Genomic DNA, 21,228 nt, shown 5'->3' on the forward strand with positions numbered 1-21,228 from the left:
AAATGGAACTACCCTTAAAATTGATGGCAAGGAGATAAGAGTTTTGAAAGATATTCCCTTTGAAATAAGGGGAAAAAAGGAAAAAATACAAAGACTTGGATTTGTTTCTACAAAAGAACAACATACCCTACAAATGGATCGTACCCGAAGACATACTCTTCAAATTTAAAGACAAGAGGGGGGAAATTGACTCCGTTATGAAAGCAAGAGAGTTTCTGCAGCAACAACTGGATCCAACAGGAGAAGAGGATGAGAAGAGCAACAAGGGGAGTGATGATGAAGCACTTACTGGAGAAGATTTTGATTCGGAAAGGGGGGCAGCTGCTCCCAAGCAAGGATATCGATTGAGGGAAAGAAGAGGCAAATGAGATGCTAATTTTCTCTGAATTTTGACTTTTGACTCTTATTATTAAACCGTTCTTGTGCATGGTTCTTTACTAAGTCAGAATACCTGGACTTGAAGCATTTAAGCGATGTTAATGATCACCTACGATGTAACAAATTATCCTTTATTTTATTTAAAGCTATTTTAATGTAAGCATTATATGACCCCCACCTCTTGGGTTTTTAGTGGTTTATCTTTACTTTCTACCGTATTTTATAGTTTCCCCTTCCCTATTTTTCTTGTAGATTTTAGAAATTTTTTTTAAAAAAGAAAGAAAGAAAACAGCATGCATGGCACAAATTTCCTTGCTAGATCATGAAGGCATGTGGAGATGGCTATTCAAATACAGGTCACCCACCATGACTACCATTTGTTTTATGTGGCAGGGACATAAATACATACTTCCACCTATAGTGCACTGGGAAACCACGTGCTCAACCACTGTGCACACAATGCTGCACATAACAATATTTGGATGGAGGCATGAATTGGCAGTTGGTGATGAACTGCAGAAAGCTTGTATAACAGTTGCTGTTTGCAGCAGTACACATTTTGAAGAACATGAAATTTGTGAACACTTCTGTCTGACAACTGTTTCATGTCTTCGCGCCAGATCAGGCTTTAGCTAAAATTCACATTCCCCCCCCCCCACATCTCCCAGTAATATCTTGTTCAGAAGACTCAAGGAGGACTACACAGTGTAAGTCAATACAGCAACAGGATGACATATCCAATGAGCAATGTAATAGGATTAGGACTGCAGAAATCTGAAGCCAAGCTGAAACAAAGCACAAGTATTAACATGACGTGTTATACAATGAAGAAATTACATGGTAGGATAATATACACAGCAACAGGTATTACATATTATAGACAGCAGTGTAGTCCACAGGCCCTTCTCCTTTATTAAAACATCTTTTGGAACCTGTGCAAAAATGCACCACCACCCCCGTGAACAATTCCATTTAGAAAATATGTGGTAGGCCCTTCCAAAAAGTAGCTCTTTATGAGCTTGTGAGCCAAAGCTTGTGATCCACATCAGGGTCCCAACGTTGGACGCTACTGAGCTACTGGAAGCAGACATGTACCTTCATGTCATCATGCCCCCAGAGCTGGCTCAACACATTTTACTGCCCCAAGCATCCCGGTTCTCCACCTATTTGGATGCAAAACTAACAATTAAACTTAAAACTGTTTGCCAAGTTTAGCTAATCTCAGTGGCTAGTGGGACTCCAAAAACTAGGAGGACATTGAACAGGGCTCTTAACGTCATGGAATTAGGGCCTGGATTGAGCCTCAGTCCCCTGCTAAACCTGTTACTTTAATTTCTATAGTAAATAGCCTCTATAGTTGAATCTTTGGTTCTGTTTCCTAGGAGGCTTCAGGACTGTGCTGGTGCTGTGGCCTTCTGGTACTGATAACCTGTACATTACTTTTGCCTTAGAGGGTGTTTATACATTCCAGGGGTTAGTGGTGCCACTATCAAAGTTTAAATAGATAGGGTATCAGAACTTAGCTTTCTTGACTTTCTGAGAGCTTCCTGACTCCAGAGATAGAAAGAAGGAGAGGGATTTGGGTTGGTACATTGGATCAGTTCTAGTTTGGCCTGCTTCACATCCATGGAAGTCCTACATGATAGGTACGTAAGTAGGTACATTAGCAGCTATAGGTCCAAGAAAGATATATACCTCTGGTTTACTAATGGTCAGGGCTGCTCACCAATGCCTGCTCACCAATCAAGGGGCCTTGATGCCATTGTTGTTGTTGTTCAGTCGCACAGTCGAGTCCGACTCTTCGCGACCCCATGGACCAGTTCCCACCAGGCCCTCCTGTCTTCCGCCGTCCTCTGAAGTTGGCTCAATTTTATGTTCGTTGCATCTATGACACTGTCTCACCATCTCATCCTTTGCCGTCCCCGTCTTCTTTGACCTTCAATCTTTCCCAGCATCAGGGATGCCATAGTGGGAATATATTCCTTATATGTCTGGGTGTACACTGTACTTTGAATTATAAGTATAGAATTAAGAATTATGAGTCAATTGTGTATGCTGCATACCAAATTCTTATATGTTTGGAAGGTTTTACATTTTGGGTTTGAAGTTCAATAAATAAGAGGTGGGTTGTTGTTTTTTAAATAACTGTCTCTCTTTCTTGATGCAATTGGGATCCCTGCCAGTTTCTCTCCCTCCCCAATGATCAGAGTGGGGATGGGAGTCTATGAAAAGGTTCCTGCACTCCTACCGTAGTTTCCCCAAAATTTAACTTGATGGTAAGCCTCACTGGATACAATGTTTCAGAAAAATGTATCGTTTGGCTCTTTCTCTGTGTGTCATATGGCTCTTAGATATGTTCAGTCAGAAGCTTGTACATTTGGATGTCCCTGAACTAGATAAACCACCGTCTGCTATGGGGGTTAAAACCTCTCCTGGTTATTTAGTGCTAATCTTCATAATAATTTAGCTACACATTTTTAGAAGCTGCCTTTTCCCTTTTTTTTAGTCAAGTCTCACCAGCCCTCTGGTCATTGCTCTTTCTCATCTCTAAGCTCACAGCAATTTGTCAAAATCTCCCCAGCTGAAAGGTGAGAAGCTTAGAGTGGATTGATGCACAGTACTGCCAAACACAATCACCGCAGACATATCTAAGGTCACCCCCACAGAATGTGTCAGAAAAGGGATTGAATAAGGCCTCCAGAGAAGGAAGCAAAGGAAGAACCAGTGCATCACACAGTTGGTAGGTGTTCTGGAAGATGTTTCCTCTCTGCAAGGCAAAGACAAATGTATGAAGCCACTTTATAATGAATCAGAAAATTGGCCCATCTCACTCAGTATTGTCTGCTCTGACTGACAGCAGCTTTCCAGGGTCTCAAGCAGAAAAAAAAAAGTGTTTCTTAACACTTTGCTCTTTGAGTTCCTTAAATGGAAACATGGCCGTTTCCCAAAAGGGCAAGCAGAGGCTCTCTGGGGCTCTTTCAGGTTAGGAAAATGGCACGGGGCAAAGGCTTACGTTCCTTCTCCCATCATAGTGTGGTCCCGATCCAGACTGACCCTCTCATGCACCTAAGAATTGTCAACAGGGAACTCCAAGTACTCAAGTGTCTGACAGATCCTCAGGCAGACCCAGCAAAAAGGAATATTACCTCTGTGTTGCTCAGGAAATATGCCACATTCTCCTTCAGGTCAGCTATACCCGATGCCAGCCACTGAAACTTCTCTTCCAGGTCATCAAACTCCTTGTCCTCTGTCTAAACCCCAAACAAAGAAAATTACCTCATAGCTTTTGTAAGAAAAGGCTTCAAGAAAATGACATATTGCTAGTGATATATACATGCTCTAGCTCCAGGCTTACATACTGTACACAGTTCATGCAATGTAAATTCCAGTTCTGGACTTCTGAAATTACACATTGCCTAACTGGTACAATTCCCCTATTTTAAACCTGCTGTATCAGGATAGGGGTAGAATATTAATGGGAATTTACTGAGAAAAAGCTCAGGAGAAAAAGCTCAACCGACAGTCTTTAATTCAAGAGTCAATGTATCAGACTTGGGAGACTCAGATTCAAATCCCCACTCAGCCATGAAACTCACCAGATGACCTTTGTTTCCTGGGGATTATCAGGGTTATAGCCCCATAGACCAAAGCAATTGCCCTGGTAGTGCTTATTTTTCTGCTGTCTGGTGGTTACTACTTCAATTCAGACCACCACAATTACTTCTCATTATGGTCAACAACTAAATCTAAGCCTCAAGACCAGTAGTCCATGTTGTCCAGTCAACTGTCTCGCACTGTGGCCAACCAGTTCCTCTGGATGGCTAACAACAGGGCATAGAGGACGAAGCCTTCCCCTGATGTTGCCTCCTGGCACTGGGATTCAGAGGTTTACTGCCTTGGATATAAATTTCTATAAAACAGGAATGGCGTTGAGCTTCTTACCTCACCAAGGGTGTGATGAGGACACTGGAAAATGACTTAATGCTAACAGCACTGTATAATTTGCTGGTGCTGGCATTACAGATGAAAGAAACATTCCCAGCCAGGTCATAAGTGGGTGCTGAGTCCACAGTGTGCATGTCATGATTCCCAAAGTGACCACAGAGAGGCTAGCATGGGATGGCATATATCACTATTCTTAAAGCATCATTAGGCCACCCATGAGTTCAGTCTGACGGACAGAAACTAAGAGCACGTAAGGAAAGAACTCTTCCACAAGAACAGTCACTGTTAGTGAATGTCTTATCTTGACCCATTCTTACCAATCGAGGACACTTCCAGATATTCTATAAAGTAAGATGAATGCACGAAGTTTCCAAGTCAAACAACTGGTCTTTAAAGCTCAATATTATCTATTCTGATAGGTAGGAGCTCTCCAAGCTCTCATGCACAAAAAGGTATTTTTCAGCATCAAGCTTTTGATATCCTCTAAGTGGAGATGGCACAGATTGAGTTTAGGACCTTCTGCATGAGAAGTATGTGCTTTTCCACTGAGCCACAGTTGTTGCCATAAAAGTGGGAAACAAGCTGTTTAGGAAACTTACTTTAGGTATAATTCCAGCCTCATGCATAAAGAGGCGACTCAATCGTGTGGTCTTCTTGGTGATGGAATGTGTGTTGAGCCGGGCCAGGCGCTCCCGCAAAGTCAGATACCCGGCTTTGTTGTATTTGTCTGCTATTCTCAGTTACATTGAAGGCAAGAAACACAAGAAAGGAACACATTAAACAAGTCAGGGAAGAAACCTATAACTTTCTGAGTTTGGTGATACAGAACACTGTCTCAAAATAAGGGAAGAACTTATTTCTCAGGTATGGGTATGATTTTAAAAAGCCCTCTTTTTTGATCAATTTTGATATACCAACTATCTACAAAGAAAAACTAGCTCCAACATTTCCATGATAACAGGCTGGATTAGTGACTTCCCAGTGATTTCTCATACCCTAACATGACACAGCTGAACATCATGAAGATAAAAGTAATGACTACTATTGAATTACAGAACTTTAAGGCTGACAATGAAGGAATTGAAATTGTTCAAAATTTTCTCTTCCTTGGCTCCGTCATCAACCGAAAGTTGCAACCAAGAAACCAGAAGTAAAGGGCAGCCATGAAGGAGCTAATAAAGAATCTTATAGGTAAAGATGTATTGCTGGTGACCAAGATAAGGTTAATTCATGCCACAGTATTCACCATTACTCTGTATGGGTGTGCAAGTTGGACAATGAAGAAAGCTGAAAGGAAGAAATGTGGTATTCCTTTGAAATGTGGTGTGAAGCATTGTTCCCTCTAAGCTGAATTAGTGTGAGCTAGCTCACAGTTTTTTAGCCTCCAGCTCATAGATTTTTGTCTTAGCTCAGGAAGGATGACTCCAGAGCACACTAATTTATGCAGTAGCCAAATCACTCACTCAAAACTTTAATGCCAGTAGCTTACAAAGTAGAATTTTTGCTCACAAGACTCCACAGCTTAGAGGGAGCATTGGTGTGAAGAGTTTTATGGTTACCATGGACTGCTAAAAAGACAAATAAGTGGGTTCTAAATCAAGCCTAAACTCTCCCTAGAAGGTAAAATTACTAAACTGGGGATATCATGCTTTGGTCATATTATGAGACGACAAGAGTCACTGGAAAAGACAATAATGCCAGGAAAAGTTGAAGGCAGAAGGGAAAGTTGAAGCCGTCCATGCTTGTAGCTGCCACCACTTCCTGTGGCAGTGAATTCCAAGTGTTAATCACTCTTTGGGTGAAGAAGTACTTCCTTTTATCCGTTCTAACCCGACCGCTCAGCAATTTCATGGAGTGCCCACGGGTTCTTGTATTGTGAGAAAGGGAGAAAAGTACCTCTTTCTCTACCTGCTCTTTCCCATGCATAATCTTATAAACCTCAATCATGTCACCCCTCAGTCGTCGTTTCTCCAAGCTAAAGAGCCCTAAGCGCCTTAACCGTTCCTCATAGGGAAAGTGTTCCAACCCTTTTATCATTCGAGTTGCTCTTTTCTGCACTTTTTCCAAAGCTATAATATCCTTTTTAAGGTGTGGTGACCAGAATTGCACACAGTATTCCAGATGAGGTCGCACCATTGATTTATATAGCGGCATTATGATATTGGCTGATCTGTTTACAATACCCTTCCTAATAATCCCCAGCATAGCATTGGCCTTCTTTATTGCAGTCACACACTGTCTCGACATTTTCAGTGAGTTATCTACTACAACTCCAAGATCTCTCTCTTGATCTGTCTCTGCCAGTTCAGACCCCATCAACGTGTATTTATAGTTAGGATTTTTGGCTCCAATGTGCATCACCTTGCACTTGGCCACATTGAACCCCATTTGCCATGTTGACGCCCACTCGCCCAACTTTGACAGATCCCTTTGGAGTGCCTCACAATCCTCACTGGTTTTCACCACCCTGAACAACTTCGTATCATCCGCAAATTTAGCCACTTCACTGCTTACTCCCAACTCCAAATCATTAATGAACAAGTTAAAAAGCAGTGGACCAAGTACTGATCCCTGTGGTACCCCACTGCTTACACCCCTCCACTGGGAGAACTGCCCATTTATACTCACTCTCTGTTTTCTATTAATTAGCCAGTTTTTGATCCATAAAAGGACTTGTCCTTTTATCCCATGATTTTTGAGCTTGCTTAGGAGCCTTTGATGAGGAACTTTATCAAAAGCTTTCTGGAAGTCAAGGTAAACAATATCTATTGGATCCCCCTTGTCCACATGTTTGTTCACCCCCTCAAAGAACATTAACAGGTTAGTGAGACAAGATCTTCCCTTACAGAACCCATGTTGAGTCTGCCTCAATAGGTTTTGTTCATCTATGTGCCTACTAATTCTTTCCTTAATAATGGTTTCCACCAATTTACCCGGTATCGACGTCAGACTGACAGGCCTGTAATTTCCCGGATCTCCTCTGGAACCCTTTTTAAAGATGGGAGTGACATTAGCTACCTTCCAGTCCTCAGGAATGGAGGCTGATTTTAAGGAGAGATTACATATTTTTGTCAGGAGATCCACAAGTTCACAATTGAGTTCTTTCAGAACTCTTGGATGTATGCCATCTGGGCCTGGTGATTTATCAGTTTTTAAGTTGTTTATCAGTTTTAGGACCTCCTCTCTCGTCACCTCAATCTGACTCAGGTCTTTCAACACCCCTCCCGAACTCAGCGGCTCTGGAGTGGGCAAGCACCTCTCATCTTCCACAGTGAAGACGGAGGCAAAAAATGCATTTAGCTTCTCAGCCATTTCCCTATCATCCTTCAGTACTCCTTTTACCCCTTGGTCATCCAAGGGCCCCACTGCCTCCCTGGCTGGTTTCCTGTTTCTAATGTATTTGAAGAAAGTTTTATTGTTGGTCTTTACATTTTTTGCTATATGCTCCTCATATTCCCTTTTTGCATGCCTGACCACAGACTTGCATTTTATTTGCCATAGCCTGTGTTCTGTTTTATCAGCCTCACTGTGACTAGCTTTCCACCGCTTAAAGGAATCCTTTTTACCTTTTACAGCTTCCATTACTTTGTTTGTTAACCATGTAGGCTTTTTCTTATACCTGTTTGTGCCTTTCCTAACCTGCGGAATATATTTTATTTGAGCTTCTAGAATTGTAGTTTTAAACAGTTTCCAAGCTTCCCCAATGGTTTTGACCCTTTCTACTTTTCCCTTCAGTTTCCTCCCCACATGTCCCCTCATATCAGAAAAATTACCCCTTTTAAAGTTAAAAGTGGTTGTGTGAGTCTTTTTGGCCAATTCCCTATTTGTACAAATGTTGAACTCAACAACATTATGATCACTGTTCCCAAGCGGTGCAATCACTTTTACATCTCTCACCAGGTCTTGAGTGTTACTTAGGACCAAATCAAGGATCGCCTCTCCCCTGGTAGGTTCCGTGACCATCTGCTCCATAGCACAGTCATTTAGAGTGTCTAGAAACTCAATCTCTTTCTCTCGACTAGAACACATATTGACCCAATCAATGTGTGGGTAGTTAAAATCACCTATTACGACACAGTGTTTTTGTCTAGCTGCTATCTTTAATTCATTCATCATTTTATAATCCTCCTCTATCTTTTGATCCGGTGGGCGATAACAAACTCCCAGTGTTAAGTTTCCTTTTGGCCCCCCTATTTCAACCCACAGAACTTCAAGAAGCGAATCCAATTCTCTTAGCCTCTCGATCTTTCTGGACTTTATACCCTCTCTGCCATACAGAGCCACCCTACCTCCGAACCTTCCCCCCCTATCCTTCCGATATAATATATAACCGGGAATCACTGTGTCCCACTGATTTTCCTCATCCCACCAAGTTTCTGAAATACCCACAATGTCTATTTTTCCCTCCAACACCAAGCACTGCAAACCCCCCATTTTACCTCGGACACTCCTAGCATTTGTATAGAAACAGCTGTAATTTCCCATACAAGTTAAGCCTGCAACCTTCCTCTTGCTCTCTCGAGACCTTGTCAGGCAGTCCATGTCAGTAGCCATGGTCTCAGTGGACAATTTCAATCCACCTCCCTGTAGAAAAGCAACAGGTACCCCCTCATCTCTCTGAGATGAGCCAACCCGAACCAGAGACTTTTCATCTCCTGTTGGCTTTCCCCCAATATTCAGTTAAAAAAAAGATGGATTGACTCTATAAAAGGAGCCATGGCCCTCAGTCTGCAAGACCTGAGCAAGGCTGTTAACGGCAGGACATTTTGGAGGACATTAATTCATAAGGTTGCCATAAGTTAGAACTGACTTTTGACAGCATTTAACACACACATAACATGGTATACTTTCTGTCCACCTGTTGGTTAGACAACACAGGTGTCAGAACCCACAGCCAACAACGTAGTACACGCTTATCAGGAAAGGTAATACTTTATTGAAGAGCTATAGATGCATTAACATAGGCACTGTTAAGAATGGCGGCTGCCCCTGGGGCATAATAGTATATAGGGTATTCGTAGGCACCCCCCCACTGCCCTGGCCAATTAGCCACACTCCTGCGCACGGGAGAAGGCACTCCGGCCGTTTTGCGCTGAAGCTGGGAACCAACTCGCTCCCATGGTTCCCTTAGAACTAGACATCAACATCCCACCACCTGCAGAACTTAGAGATAAGTGTTACAGCAGCTAAAAAGCACAGAAGGAATGCAAAGGCAATTAGAATACAACTGACACCCCCCCCCCAACCTCCATGGCAGCTTAGCTGACAACAGGCAATTTCTATAATAGTAGTCCCATCCCATTTGCCTGGAGTAATAAACATCTAATGGGATCAGCTTCAAAGCTAACTTTGCTATTTGATAGTTCCAGCTATGCAAGTGACACAGTTTTCCCAGAAGTTACAAAGCTTCCAAAATATATTTTTGTACAAAATATATTTTTGTACAAAATATATTTTTGTACAGAGACACACGGGAGAAGGGACAGTAATCACCAATCTGGGAAAATGCTTTTCATCAGGGTTCAGACCCAGTTGTGAATGTATGGCTACTGATTCTTAGTCTATTAATTTTTTAAAATTTTCACAGTAAAGCATCCTCAACAAAAAGTCCAAATTGAGGTTAGAATTATTTTTGTTGTTCAGTTTCTGTTCTAAATTGCTGTATTTTTATGTTTTTATCTCTCTTTTGTGACCAAAACAATTTTATTTGTTTTAAAAATTACATTGCACACTGTCAATTAAAAGTGAGATGGTTAACAAATTTCCATTAGTGAAACATCATAAAAACCACCACAACAAATCCTAACAACACAAATTTAAATATCCTTTTAAAGCATAAATTATCTACACTGATGTAATTCTGCATGTTCAACATAATCCCCTGGCCCTGACCTGGATGGCCCAGGCAAGCCAATCTCATTAGATCTCAGAAGCTAATCAGGGCCAGCCCTGGTTAATACTTGGATGGGAGCCCACCAAGGAAGTTTAGAGGTTGCTTTGCAATGGCAAACCACCTCTGTTCATCTCTCCCCTTGAAACTCCTATGGGCTGCAATGAATCAGCTGCGACTTGATGGCACTTTCCACCACCAAACACTTAAGTAACATTATTGATCTGAAGAGGAGTGGAAATTGAGTGACAATGGAAAGGCTCCGGACATCTAGCGTAGTGGTATTTGACCTGCACACATAACACACCCTCCTAAACTCTCTCTTCAAAGATGAGCCCTAGTCATAAAAAGTGTTTGTAGCAAATCACCTCTGTATTGAATCCTATAGCAGGGGATTTTAGTAAGAATACTCACAACCCTACATGAAAGAGGATAGTCAAACACCCTCAAGAACAAGTTCCTGACAGAGCCAGATTTGAGTCCATTAGCACCTTAGAGGCCAACAAGATGTTGGGGGTATAAATGTTCAAGAGTGAAAGTTCCCTTTGTCAGATCTGTGGCATTCAAAATCTTATACTCCAAAACTCATCTTGGTCTCTAAGGTGCTACTGTATTTGAATCTAACTCTTCTACTGCAGACCAACACAGCTAACCTCCACAACTAAAGTCCTGACAATGGCCAAACTATTTAGCCCAGTCCATGCTTTCCTGGAATAGCTCTTCTGTCCTTTCCTTTTTCAAAGCATTACCAAACATTGGCCATACTTTATTTTAAATGTTTGACTGTCTCTCTTTGACTCTGTTTTCAGATTGAAAATACAGCTTTGATGGAGGTTCCCAACCTGGATTAGCCAATAATATGTAGCACTTGATCAGAGGGATTAACACTCTACTCCTAAAAACTCTTTTCTAGGAGTAAGCCCTGTTTAATAGACCTGAGTGGGATTGTGAGTAGACGTACATAAAATGGTACTGCGATGACGCTGTGCATGAGGAAAAGAATTTACATCATAAACTGGACTTCTGGTTTATGGTGATGCGCAATCTGCACACCAGCATGTAGGAGGGGGCGTGACGGGTTGCGACACCCTCCCGGAGCCTTGGTGATAGGCTCCTAGCCAGGGGGCTTTTGAGGGGCGACCTCTTCACCGGTGCGATGCCGGAGAATTGAGGTGCTCCTCCACCCCAACGGTCCTGCCGCTGAGTGTCCGCATGGACTTAGTGCTGCTGACCGGGACAAGCGTGGGAGATCAAGTGAAAGAAACAATTGCCGAGCGAGGCTGGATGGCTGACAACGAACAATGAGTCGGGTGGAAGCGAGCATGAGAAGTTAAAAAGAAAGCTCCCCCCCCTTACGAAGCGGTAAAAAGTGAGCAGGGGAGGGGCCACTCCCAAGTGCACAAACGAAATATGGAATAAAGAGGGGGGGGAGTGGAAGAGCAAGCATTTAAATCTGTTTTAAGAGACTTACCAGAGCACAGCTAAGTGTAAGGGTGAATTTCAGAGACTTTGGCAACTTTTAAAGAAAGTAAACAATACAAAAGGTGGTGGGGAAGAAACCAGATAAAGACAAACTTGTGAAAGCGAAACTAGTGGGCAGTCTCTAACGGAAGAGACCACTGAGCTTTCCAAAATGCTGGCAGTTTCCTTGCGCCCTCTGCTGGACGAGATGACTAATATTAAACAACAATTGTCAACAATAGGTCAGAGCTTGGCCTCACAGCAGATACAATTGACTAAATCCTTAAAAGCAATGGAGTAAATGGCTGAGAAGGTGAAGGAAATGGACGCTGATACTTAAAAAATTAAGAAAAAGGTACAAAAGCTGGAAATGAAACAGGCAACGGGAGAAACACAACTTTTACAGTTACAAATGGAAAAAGCAAATCTGGTCCTACGGTTTCAAGGTGTCCTGGAATCGAAAGGAGAGAAACTGAAACAATAGCCCCAATGACAGATTGGAAAGCGGAATATCTTCACAGCAAGATGGATGTCGTCTACAGGTCCTATTCCTCATATACTAAAAAGAATAATCTGCCAGGGGAAATAATAGTAAGATTCTCAAAGAGACATGTGAGAGACACTATCTTGAAAGTAACTACGGGAACACCCTTGAAAATCGGGGACAAAAACATCAGGATTTTAAAAGACAATCCATTTGATATAAGACAGAAGAGAAAGAAATACAAAGAATTAATCCTTTTTCTACAAACAAATAGCATCGGATACAGATGGTTTATTCCAGAAGGCATCATTTTCAAACTCCACGATAAAAAAGAAAAGATTGACTCTGTTCTTAAAGCATGGGACTTTTTGAGAACACAGCTGGGGGAACCAGCTGAGGACAAGAAGGAAGAAGAAGAAAGCAAATTTGATGGCGAATTGGACTCGGTGTCTTCTGACGAGGACTCTCCCTCCGAAAAGTGGGTGGCTGCCCCCAAAACTTCATATAAATTGAGGATTAGAAAAGATAAAACAAAATAAAGGCTGAAGGACTCTGAATTGTGCCTGAAAATTTTATAAAAATTGTGGGATGCTCTGGGGGTTTCATTAAACAGATATAATGATGAAAAAGTTACACAACTTAGCATAACTGACCATGCTCAATGTATTATTAGCATGTTAGATTAACATTGATACAAAACTTTTTCTTAAAAAAAATTGATACAAGCGGTTGTATTGATCTCTTATTCTTGGGTTTTTAGTTATTAGTGGGTATCTTTTCTTTTTCCTTAGATGCAGTTCCCCTTTCCCTTTTTTCAGTTATAGTTTGTAGTGTTGAAAAAATAAAAAACTCCCCCTAGGGGGATTATAAAAAAACAAACCACTAGGAACTGGATGGACAGTGAAGTAAAATAGATATCAACTGTTTTCATAGAGCCATTAGGATCAGACAGTAAGCATACCATGGCATATACAGGTGTTAACAGAACAAATAGTTCCAACTGCCTCAAACCATCCAACACTACAGGGCTATGGAGTTCTAGTCAAGATGGTACCCCAAGCACATCTGTTTCCCTCACCTACTTCCTTCCGTCTTTTGTACTCATTGATGTTAGCATTGACCTCTGCCATAGCCTTTGTTGCAGCTGAAAGGGCTTCATAAGCGCTGTCACTGTCCAGAGTGTTTTCCAATATTTTCTGCAGAAGTAGAGGGTATTTTGTGACTCGTTGTACTGGCATCACCAAGAAGAAGCTCAGGTCTGAAGCACCAGTGTGAGGCCTGAACATGAAATGCATAAAGATATAAACACTTTTTTAAACTCTATTATTTATTAATTTTTATAATGTTTACAACTCCACAACCATACAATATAACTTAATAACTTAACTTTAAACAAATAGCAAATAATTAATCATAATCGTACAAAACCATATAAATCTCTGGAGATAGAACATCAGTCATAATATAACAATTCTTGTACGTGTATATAGCACATTTAAAACTAATACAATGTAAACTTATTATATTTAATAGGAAGAACATTAAATCGACTCCCTTCAGTTTCTATATATTGAAAAAAGGAAACCTATTTTTCCAAAAAATGTGTATTCTTTTTAACACAATCATCCGCAATCAACAGTTGCATAGCAATTTTATCATTAACTACTATATCCCAAATTTTATCAAACCAAAGTCTCAATGTCGGGATTTTAACAGATTTCCAGAGTTGGGCAAGTTAGGTTTTTGCAGAGCCACTATTTCTGTTTTCTGATTAGTCATAAATGAATCACTCCAACAATTTAATAAAAGAGACTCCGGAGAGTTTGGAATCCTTATACCAGTTATTTTTTCTATGATTGGCAACACCATTTTCCAGAATACTTTCACCTTTGGGCATACCAACCAGCAAAGTATGTATGATCCAATATCATTAGAACATTTCGAATATTGAGGTAAAACAGTCTATTGGTAAAACAATAGAATTATAGTAAAGTCTTTGAGGTGTAAGATACCACCTGGAAAAAACTTTATAATTTTGGAGTTTGATATTTAAGGATCTTGTGGTATATACAGGTAAAGACCATATTTTTAACCATTTATCTTCTGTAAACTGTGTTTGACAATCAGATTGCCAAGCAGTTTGCTGTGTTGTAGCAGAGGACCATTGTTTTTGATGAAGCAAAAAATATATAAGTTTCATAGTTCCCTTTTCTCCATATCTACCCTGTTTTATCAATATTTCAAAGCCAGTCTATCTAATCCAGTTTTTAAGTTATTTGCTGTGGACATAAAATGGAGTTGTTGATATTGAAACCATGGTATAACCATCTGATATTTTAACTCCAACTGTTCCTTAGATCAAAGTTTTCCTTGATGTGTAATATCGCTTAGCCTAAAAAGTCCTTTCTCTCCCCAATTTGTATATGTATCAATTTTCCTTCCAGGTACAAACCAGCTTTGTCCCAAAAAAGCTGAAACAGGAGAAATATCTGGGGCCAATATATACCGGTACTTGTCTCATATATCCAAAGTAAACTTAAAAGAAATGGGTTAACTGCAACATTAGTACCTCTATCTTTTGGTTTAGTCCAAATAGCTTCATGAAGAAGTAGTGGCTGACAAAATTCCTTTTCAAGCGTAACCCATGCTTTTGAAACATCTGAAGTTGCATAATATAGTATGTTTTTAAGTTAGGCTCCTAAAAAATAAGACCGTAGGTCTGGTAGAGCCAGTCCTCCTAATTTAGTTGGGCGTGATAACCAAGAATAACTAATGCGTCTTAATTTTTTCCCCCATTAAAAATTTGTCCATAGTTCTCTCCATCTTTGAAATTCTTTTATTGGAATTGATATAGGTAAATTTTGGAAAAAAATAAAAATTCGGGGGAAAGTATTGTTTTTAAAAGTTCAATCTTCTCTAGCAAAGATAAATTAAATTTAGTCCATTTCTCAATGGAATCCTTTACTGACTTATATAATGTATCATAATTACGTTTATAAAGATCATTGAGGTTTATCGGTATTATAATTCCTAAGTGTTTCCATTCTTTAGTTACCCATTTAAAAGAGTATTGGCTTGCAATAACTGATTTATCTTCTTCTGTAATATAAACTGGGTATAACTCTGTTGTCTTTAAGTTAATGGTAAAGCCTGAGATTAAATGAAAAGAATTAAGTTTATTCATTAAAAAACTTAAGGTTGTTTTAGGATCATTTTAAAAAATAACAGTATCATCTGCAAAAAGCCCCAATTGAAAATTGTCTGATTTTGTAGCTATGCCCTTTATTTCTACATCTTGCCTAATAGCCCATGCTAATGGTTCTAAAGAGAGCGCCAAAAGTACAGGGGAAAGTGGACATCCTTGTCGTGTCCCCCTTATAAAAACTTTTAAGGGATCAAGAGCTTCCTGACTTTTCCATAACTGAAGGACACATTGGCTAGATTTCTGAAACAAGGCTGTATTTTGTTTTCTGTCTTAGAAGGCTGCAAGAAAACTGGTGTCTGACACAAAACTGTTGCAGGCTTAATAGTCTCATACTGAGGAAGCCAATGAGTGAGAGGGCAGGGGGGAAATCCCTAGAAGTGATGACACATTGCTGACATGACTCTGAAATGATGCTCTAGGATTCGGACAAAACGCAATGGTTTTACCATAGAATTTTGTCTGAGTCCTAGAGCATTACTGTCGTGCCGTCCCTGCTCCTCCAGTGAAGTGCCTCCAGTAGCCGTGGCGTCGGGGGACCTGGCTGGGTTCCAGGGGAGGCGGTGGTGGCAGTCGTTGGCGGAATCAAAAGGGGAGGGAGTTGAGGGGCCTCAGACCGACAGGGGACAGGGTTAAACTTCTTCGCCCAGAGAGTCCCTCTGTCCACACGGGGAGAACGTCCATTGGGCTTCCCTCTCTCTGTTTCCATCCTCTCTCTCTCTCTGCTCCTCCAGTTCTCCTCCATCTGTCTCCTCCCCGGCCCCTCTTGTCCCCCCCTTCTATCCTTTTGCCCCACTCCCGGGACCGCCCCTCCACTCCCTGACCCAGACCACGCCCCTCTTCATAACCGGAGACGCCGGGCGGGCGTTTCTGTGGAAGTTGTGCTGTCGCCGGCGGCGGCTCTGCCAGCCTTGGGGCCGCGCCGCAACCGCCGGCGCCCTCTTCTTGGGTCGGACACCCGCTCCTGGTTCTTTAGGCTCCCTGCTGCTGCTCCGCTCCTCCTTCTGCCAGCTGCTCCAGGGTCTCCGCGCTTGCTCCCGTGCTCGTCCGGCTTGGAACGCCGCCGGGGGATCCGTACCCTCCTTCTCCCAAGTGGGATCTTTGTGCGCCGGTTCCCATGGTGAAGTGAGTTGTGAGGGCTTCGCCGGTTCTGTGGGGGGCTCCGAGGGGTGGTCTTTCTGGCCTGCGACCACCGGAGCAGGACAAACACTGATGTTATGTCACTTCCAGGGATTTGCTGGAAGTGATGTCACACTGTTAATGTGATGATGCTTTTTTATATCACCCACCCCTGCCAAGTGGCAGTGGGCAATGGGGAAGGAAGCCATCTAGCCTCCCTGTTTCTATGTGCCTCAAGTTCTTAATGTAACAGAGATAATAGAAAATGGCATCAAACCTGAATTTTGAACCTGGATTTAGGGAATCTGCCATTTGCAAGTTCATTTGTGACCCAAGACCATCTGAGATCTGCACCATACCCAAAGTGGATCCAATTATTTTTATTTTATTTATTTAATAATATTTTAAAATATAATCTATAATAACAGAAGAATGTGTGTCTCAGTGGCAGGAGTAACTTATCTGAAAATAAAGCTGGCTGTTTCAAAACTGGCCACTAGTTTCAGGATGAAAATGGGAGTTACAGTGCCAATAATGGAAGGACATTAGAACATCCTGGCCCAGATTTTTTCCAGGATATCTCTGTGCTATTTGTAATGGAAGTGATGGTTTACTCACCAGTAGCCAGGAAGGTGGAGACAGGATGGGTAAAGAATACCCTCTCCATTTCTTTGTCACTTTGTATTTCCTTAATCAACAGTTGTCTTGGCAGCCATTGAAACCTTTTGAGCTGTCTGTGCTTTCTTTGTAAAGGTAACGAAACAGAACTGCCTAAAGCGTACACATTTTCCTAAAGATGCATTTTGAAAGCCAAAAAGGTGCTGGGCACCATTACTGTCACAATAAACAGTCTCAAATAAAATCAACAATGCCTGACAAGGCAATCATGACTGACACTTACTTCAAAGGACCAGAATGCCAGTGTGGGCTAGGAGGGGTCTGGAGGACACTTTTCCGCCCTTTGCCCAACAGCCGGCAAAGGTGGGAGCCTCAGGCAACCATGCTGGCCATCTCCACGTCGTCTAAGGGGTCAGCCCAGTCAAGAGCAGAAAGTTTTGGTGGTGCTGTACAGCCCACCCAGTTCTATTTAAATTGCATTGCCTGGAGGCTCCAGCAGCATCATTTCCCTCAGATCGCTTGATTTTCCAGGATCAACCCCCATGCTTTGCCAATGCCCCTTGGTCTGTAATCAATAAATACTGTGGCCTGTTGTTTTATTCCAAAATGTTGTTGTTATGTGTTTTGTGTTCCTCTGAAATACCTCTTTTACTAAGCCCTGGGCCTGCAAACAGCACCAACTGCAACAAATCTGCTTCAGCTTAACTAGCTGACAGGAACACCTGTATAATAAAAGTACCCTGTGTCCCCAATTTACAAGCAAGGCTGCAGGCAGGAACAACAGCCACTGAAGCTCCCAAGGTAATCTTTTTCAAAATAACCAGTACCTACCTGAACTACAATATCTGTCAACGGCCACGCCAATACATAACGAGATCAGCAACCTGCATCTCCACTAAAGCTGAGAAGCCTGAGCTGAGAGCAGTCAACAAGGCCCACAAATTTCCTTCAGATAATGCACAGGTTTTAAAACAAACTACGTGTATATTAAATTTTGAGAGGGCCCATTCTCTCCTGCAAGGAAGATATCCTTCTATTGTTAATAACAAAACACTTAACAATTGTTCCAAGCCAACAAACCCTCAGAACTGCAGTAGGGTTGCCATCCCCCTGATGGAGGTGGGGGTTCTCCTGATTTTGGTGCCCCCAATCCACTGCCAGCCAACTGGCCGGTGGGGGGAGCCCTGCCCCCAAGGAGCCCTGACATGCCTGACGTGCCTGGCATAATGATGTCACCCAGAGGTGATGTCATCACGCCGAGCACATCACGCAGGGACACTCTAGCATTTGGCTAAAAACTCTATGGTGACCATAGAGTTTTTAGCCAAATGCTAAAGCATCCTCTGCATGACATGCCCAGCGTGATGATGTCACTTCCGGGTGATGTCATTGCAGCACACATGCTTTGCACATGCCTGAAGATCCAAAGAAGCAGGCTGGAGCCCCCCACCTGGAGAAGGTGAGGACCTGGCAACCATAAACCATATTCCTCACAAAACAAAAGGAACAACTTAAAAACATTCAAAAGGAAAATCATAACAGGATGACCCTCCCCAAAAAAAGAACATCACCATTTACTAACAGAATAGCTCATGCTGCCTCCCACCTGGAGCTCCACCCCCCCCCCCAGCTGTTGCTCAATAGGGCGGGGGGGGGAATGAGGGGAAGGTGTTGCACAATGACATGGTGTCACTTCTAGCTGTGTACCCAGAACTGACATTACTGCACAGCAGGGCTGGCATCAGCATATCCTGAGATGGGACGGGCAGCTTCTAGGGCCCAGAGGTTCTATTGGGGCTCTTGCCACCTGCCTCTATGTCCTTCCCCCAGTCTTCTGCTGGGTGCTCCACCACCCATGCTCCCTGGGATATACACTATCCAGCATGATTGGGGAAGGGTGTGAGGTGGTGCAGAGTGGTGGCGTTTTTGGCAGCGATAAAAGTGGCACTGCCCATCCTCATGCTTCCTGGTGCCACTGGAGAAAGAACATGTGGGAGGGTTCATGGGCAGAAAGACACTTAGGCAGGTGAGTGAACAGGAAAAGAGATACCACTGAAGGCCTGGTGGTGGGCAAAGGTGTAGTGCCCCTGGGGACTCTTTGCTAAGGGTCCTCCACAACCTGGAACCAGTCCTGCTGCATAGAACAACCCAGTAAGAATTTCCCTGATCTCTACGGTTTTTACCATAGAGTTCAGGGGAAATCCTAGAGCGCTGTGCAACGTAGTGTAACTGGGAGTGACATCAAATCATTATATTTATTTATTTATTTATTATTCATTCACATTTTTATCCCGCCCTCCCCAGAGGCTCAGGGCGGCTAACAAGACATGTCGCCACATAAAATAGAAAACAGTACAAAATTTCTTAAAATACATCAACATTAAAACAATCATAGTGCTCCTCTCAACTAAATTCCAATTTACAGTTTCTAAAAAGATGGCCGCCCCCTAGACGTCCCGTTCTCACCCATAATGCAACAATTTCGGGCCTTGATGATACATGCTCTGGGATGAAACAGCCACCAGGGTATACAGAGAAAGGGCTTAAATAGCAAGTTATGCACTATACAAAGCTACTGCAAAGGAGAATTACAGTGGAAATTCAACTTTCCTGTACCTATCTTCAATCAAGGAGCAAACAATTGCACAAAAAGTGTTTTTTAAAAAAAATCAGATGAGTGTCACACAAATTAATCCCCTCCCTACTCTTCTAGCATTTGTCATACAATGTGCATCTGTTGCTAAGCCTTCTGTGCCATCCACATTCTTACCAGAAAATCTAGTGGATCTTCCAGATCCTCCTTCCTTGCTGGAAGATCCCATAAGAACATAAGAGATGCCAATGTTGGATCAGGCCAAAGGCCCATCCAGCCCAACACTCTGTATCACACAGTGGCCAGAAATACCAGTGCCATCTGGAGGTCCACCAGTGGGGCCAGGACATTAGAAGCCCTCCCACTGTTGCCCCCCCCCCACCCAATCACCAAGAAGATAGAGCATCACTTGCCCCAGAGCCCCTATCTATACCTTTTGGCTAATAGCCACTGACGGATTTCTGCTCCATATGCTTATCTAATTCCCTTTTGAAGCCGCCCATGCTTGTAGCCGTCACCACTTCCTGTGGCAGTGAATTCCAAGTGTTAATCACTCTTTGGGTGAAGAAGGACTTCCTTTTATCCGTTCTAACCCGACTGCTCAGCAATTTCATAGAGTGCCCACAAGGAGTTCTTGTATTGTGAGAAAGGGAGAAAAGTACCTCTTTCTCTACCTGCTCTTTCCCATGCATAATCTTATAAACCTCAATCATGTCACCATAGGCTGTGCACCAAAATTCAGAAGTCTCCATGGAGACCTTGACCCTGTGTGTGGGACTAGGAGCAGGGGTATCAAACTCATTTGTTATGATGGCTGAATCTGATATAAATGGGACCTTTAATGCCAGATAGCAGAGATATAAACTTTATAAAGGACACAAACACAATTAAATGTATTTTCCCCTAAAATACAAGCATTCTTAAGACATTAATACTCTTGCAATATTTCATTGCTGATGACCCCCATGCTGCCTGGAGTGGGGAGTCTGCAAAACTAAACTGGAGTGTTTGCCTACAAAACGACAATCATTCGTTGCTGTAGATTTTCTGGGATGTGTGGCCGTGCCAAGACCCCGGCCACACATCCCAGAAAATCTACAGCAACGAATGATTGTCGTTTTGTAGGCAAACACTCCAGTTTAGTTTTGCAGACTCCCCACTCCAGGCAGCATGGGGGTCATCAGCAATGAAATATTGCAAGAGTATTAATGTCTTAAGAATGCTTGTATTTTAGGGGAAAATACATTTAATTGTGTTTGTGTCCTTTATAAAGTTTATATCTCTGCTATCTGGCATTAAAGGTCCCATTTATATCAGATTCAGCCATCATAACAAATGAGTTTGATACCCCTGCTCCTAGTCCCACACACAGGGTCAAGGTCTCCATGGAGACTTCTGAATTTTGGTGCACAGCCTATGGTGACATGATTGAGGTTTATAAGATTATGCATGGGAAAGAGCAGGTAGAGAAAGAGGTACTTTTCTCCCTTTCTCACAATACAAGAACTCCTTGTGGGCACTCTATGAAATTGCTGAGC

The 21,228-nt window shown here is 42.3% G+C and overlaps 1 protein-coding gene across 3 annotated transcripts in view; it reads right to left on the minus strand.

Moving 5' to 3' along the window:
* ARHGEF37 (Rho guanine nucleotide exchange factor 37) overlaps positions 1-21,228 on the minus strand; it is a 110,802-nt gene that overhangs the window by 19,075 nt on the left and 70,499 nt on the right. For all 3 annotated transcript variants that reach the window (XM_015412643.1, XM_015412642.1, XM_015412641.1), the window contains exons 5-7: positions 13,237-13,436; positions 4,923-5,053; positions 3,525-3,629 (exon numbers count right to left, since the gene is read on the minus strand). In XM_015412643.1, the coding sequence (XP_015268129.1) occupies positions 3,525-3,629; positions 4,923-5,053; positions 13,237-13,436 (436 nt within the window). The remainder of the gene's footprint in view (positions 1-3,524; positions 3,630-4,922; positions 5,054-13,236; positions 13,437-21,228) is intronic.

This window comes from Gekko japonicus, unplaced genomic scaffold (genome assembly GCF_001447785.1).
Source record: "Gekko japonicus isolate JY-2015 unplaced genomic scaffold, Gekko_japonicus_V1.1 scaffold222, whole genome shotgun sequence".
Classification (NCBI taxonomy): Eukaryota; Metazoa; Chordata; class Lepidosauria; order Squamata; family Gekkonidae; genus Gekko; species Gekko japonicus.